Genomic DNA, 767 nt, shown 5'->3' on the forward strand with positions numbered 1-767 from the left:
CCCAGGTCCACCCGAACAAAGCCGGCGCGTGCGGGGCCTGGCTACTCACAACAAGAAGCTCATGTTGGCCGCGGTGCAGGCTGCAGGCTCGGGGGTTGCGAGGCCTCGGAGCGGCGTCGGCCAGGAAAGGAGAGAAAACGCAACTGGAACAGGAGACAGGGAGGCGGAGGAGGAGGTGCGGAGACCTGGTTGCTCGGTGGCCGCAACTAGTTCGGCTCAGCTAGTTCCAATGGCAGGCGGAGGGGGCGGAAGTGGGTAGCGCTCGTCTTGAATCACTCCAGGGGAGGGGAAGGAAAGGGAGGCGGGGCAGGGCTGCAGACTCTCCGCGCGCCCCTCCCCAGCTCCCGGCCGCCCCCACCTCACGAGCTCTCGCGATAGCGGTGCAAGCCCACCCCTCCCGTCTGGCTGCGGCCTGGGGTCCCTCACCTTCTGGTCCTCTCTGCTGCCAGGGACCACGCCCAGCGTGTGCGCAGGGGCCGCCCGGCCACCCTGTCTACCCGGTTAGGGGTCGTGGCAGAGCGCTGGGAGACGCTCAGCTGGGCTCCGGAGGTTAGGGGGGAAGTGGGCTTCCGCTCCGAGATGTCAGGGTCCCGCAGTGAGGGATGGAATTACCACGGAGTTAGGCCCACAGTGAGTGCCCGGCCAAGGGCGGTGAAAGGTGATGGCATCTTGCTCTGCTACCACTTAAAAACAGGAGGGAGTTTCATCAGGTTGGAATGGCTTGGAGGAAAAGGATCAAATGGGTTTTCAAGGTCTCTGTCTTTTTA

The 767-nt window shown here is 64.3% G+C and overlaps 1 protein-coding gene across 2 annotated transcripts in view; it reads right to left on the minus strand.

The window, feature by feature from the left end:
• MOB1B (MOB kinase activator 1B) overlaps nt 1-264 on the minus strand; it is an 89,752-nt gene extending 89,488 nt beyond the window's left edge. The window contains exon 1 of one of the 2 annotated variants that reach the window (XM_011998143.1): nt 50-222. Coding sequence is in view for 1 of the 2 variants with exons in the window: in XM_011998144.1 (XP_011853534.1) it covers nt 50-63 (14 nt within the window). In the remaining variant the exon portion in view is untranslated. Of the gene's footprint in view, nt 1-49 lie in introns of both variants that reach the window. The other variant, XM_011998144.1, reaches the window with a different exon arrangement.
• Nucleotides 265-767: the final 503 nt, after the last annotated feature.

This window comes from Mandrillus leucophaeus, unplaced genomic scaffold (genome assembly GCF_000951045.1).
Source record: "Mandrillus leucophaeus isolate KB7577 unplaced genomic scaffold, Mleu.le_1.0 Scaffold559, whole genome shotgun sequence".
Taxonomy (NCBI): Eukaryota; Metazoa; Chordata; class Mammalia; order Primates; family Cercopithecidae; genus Mandrillus; species Mandrillus leucophaeus.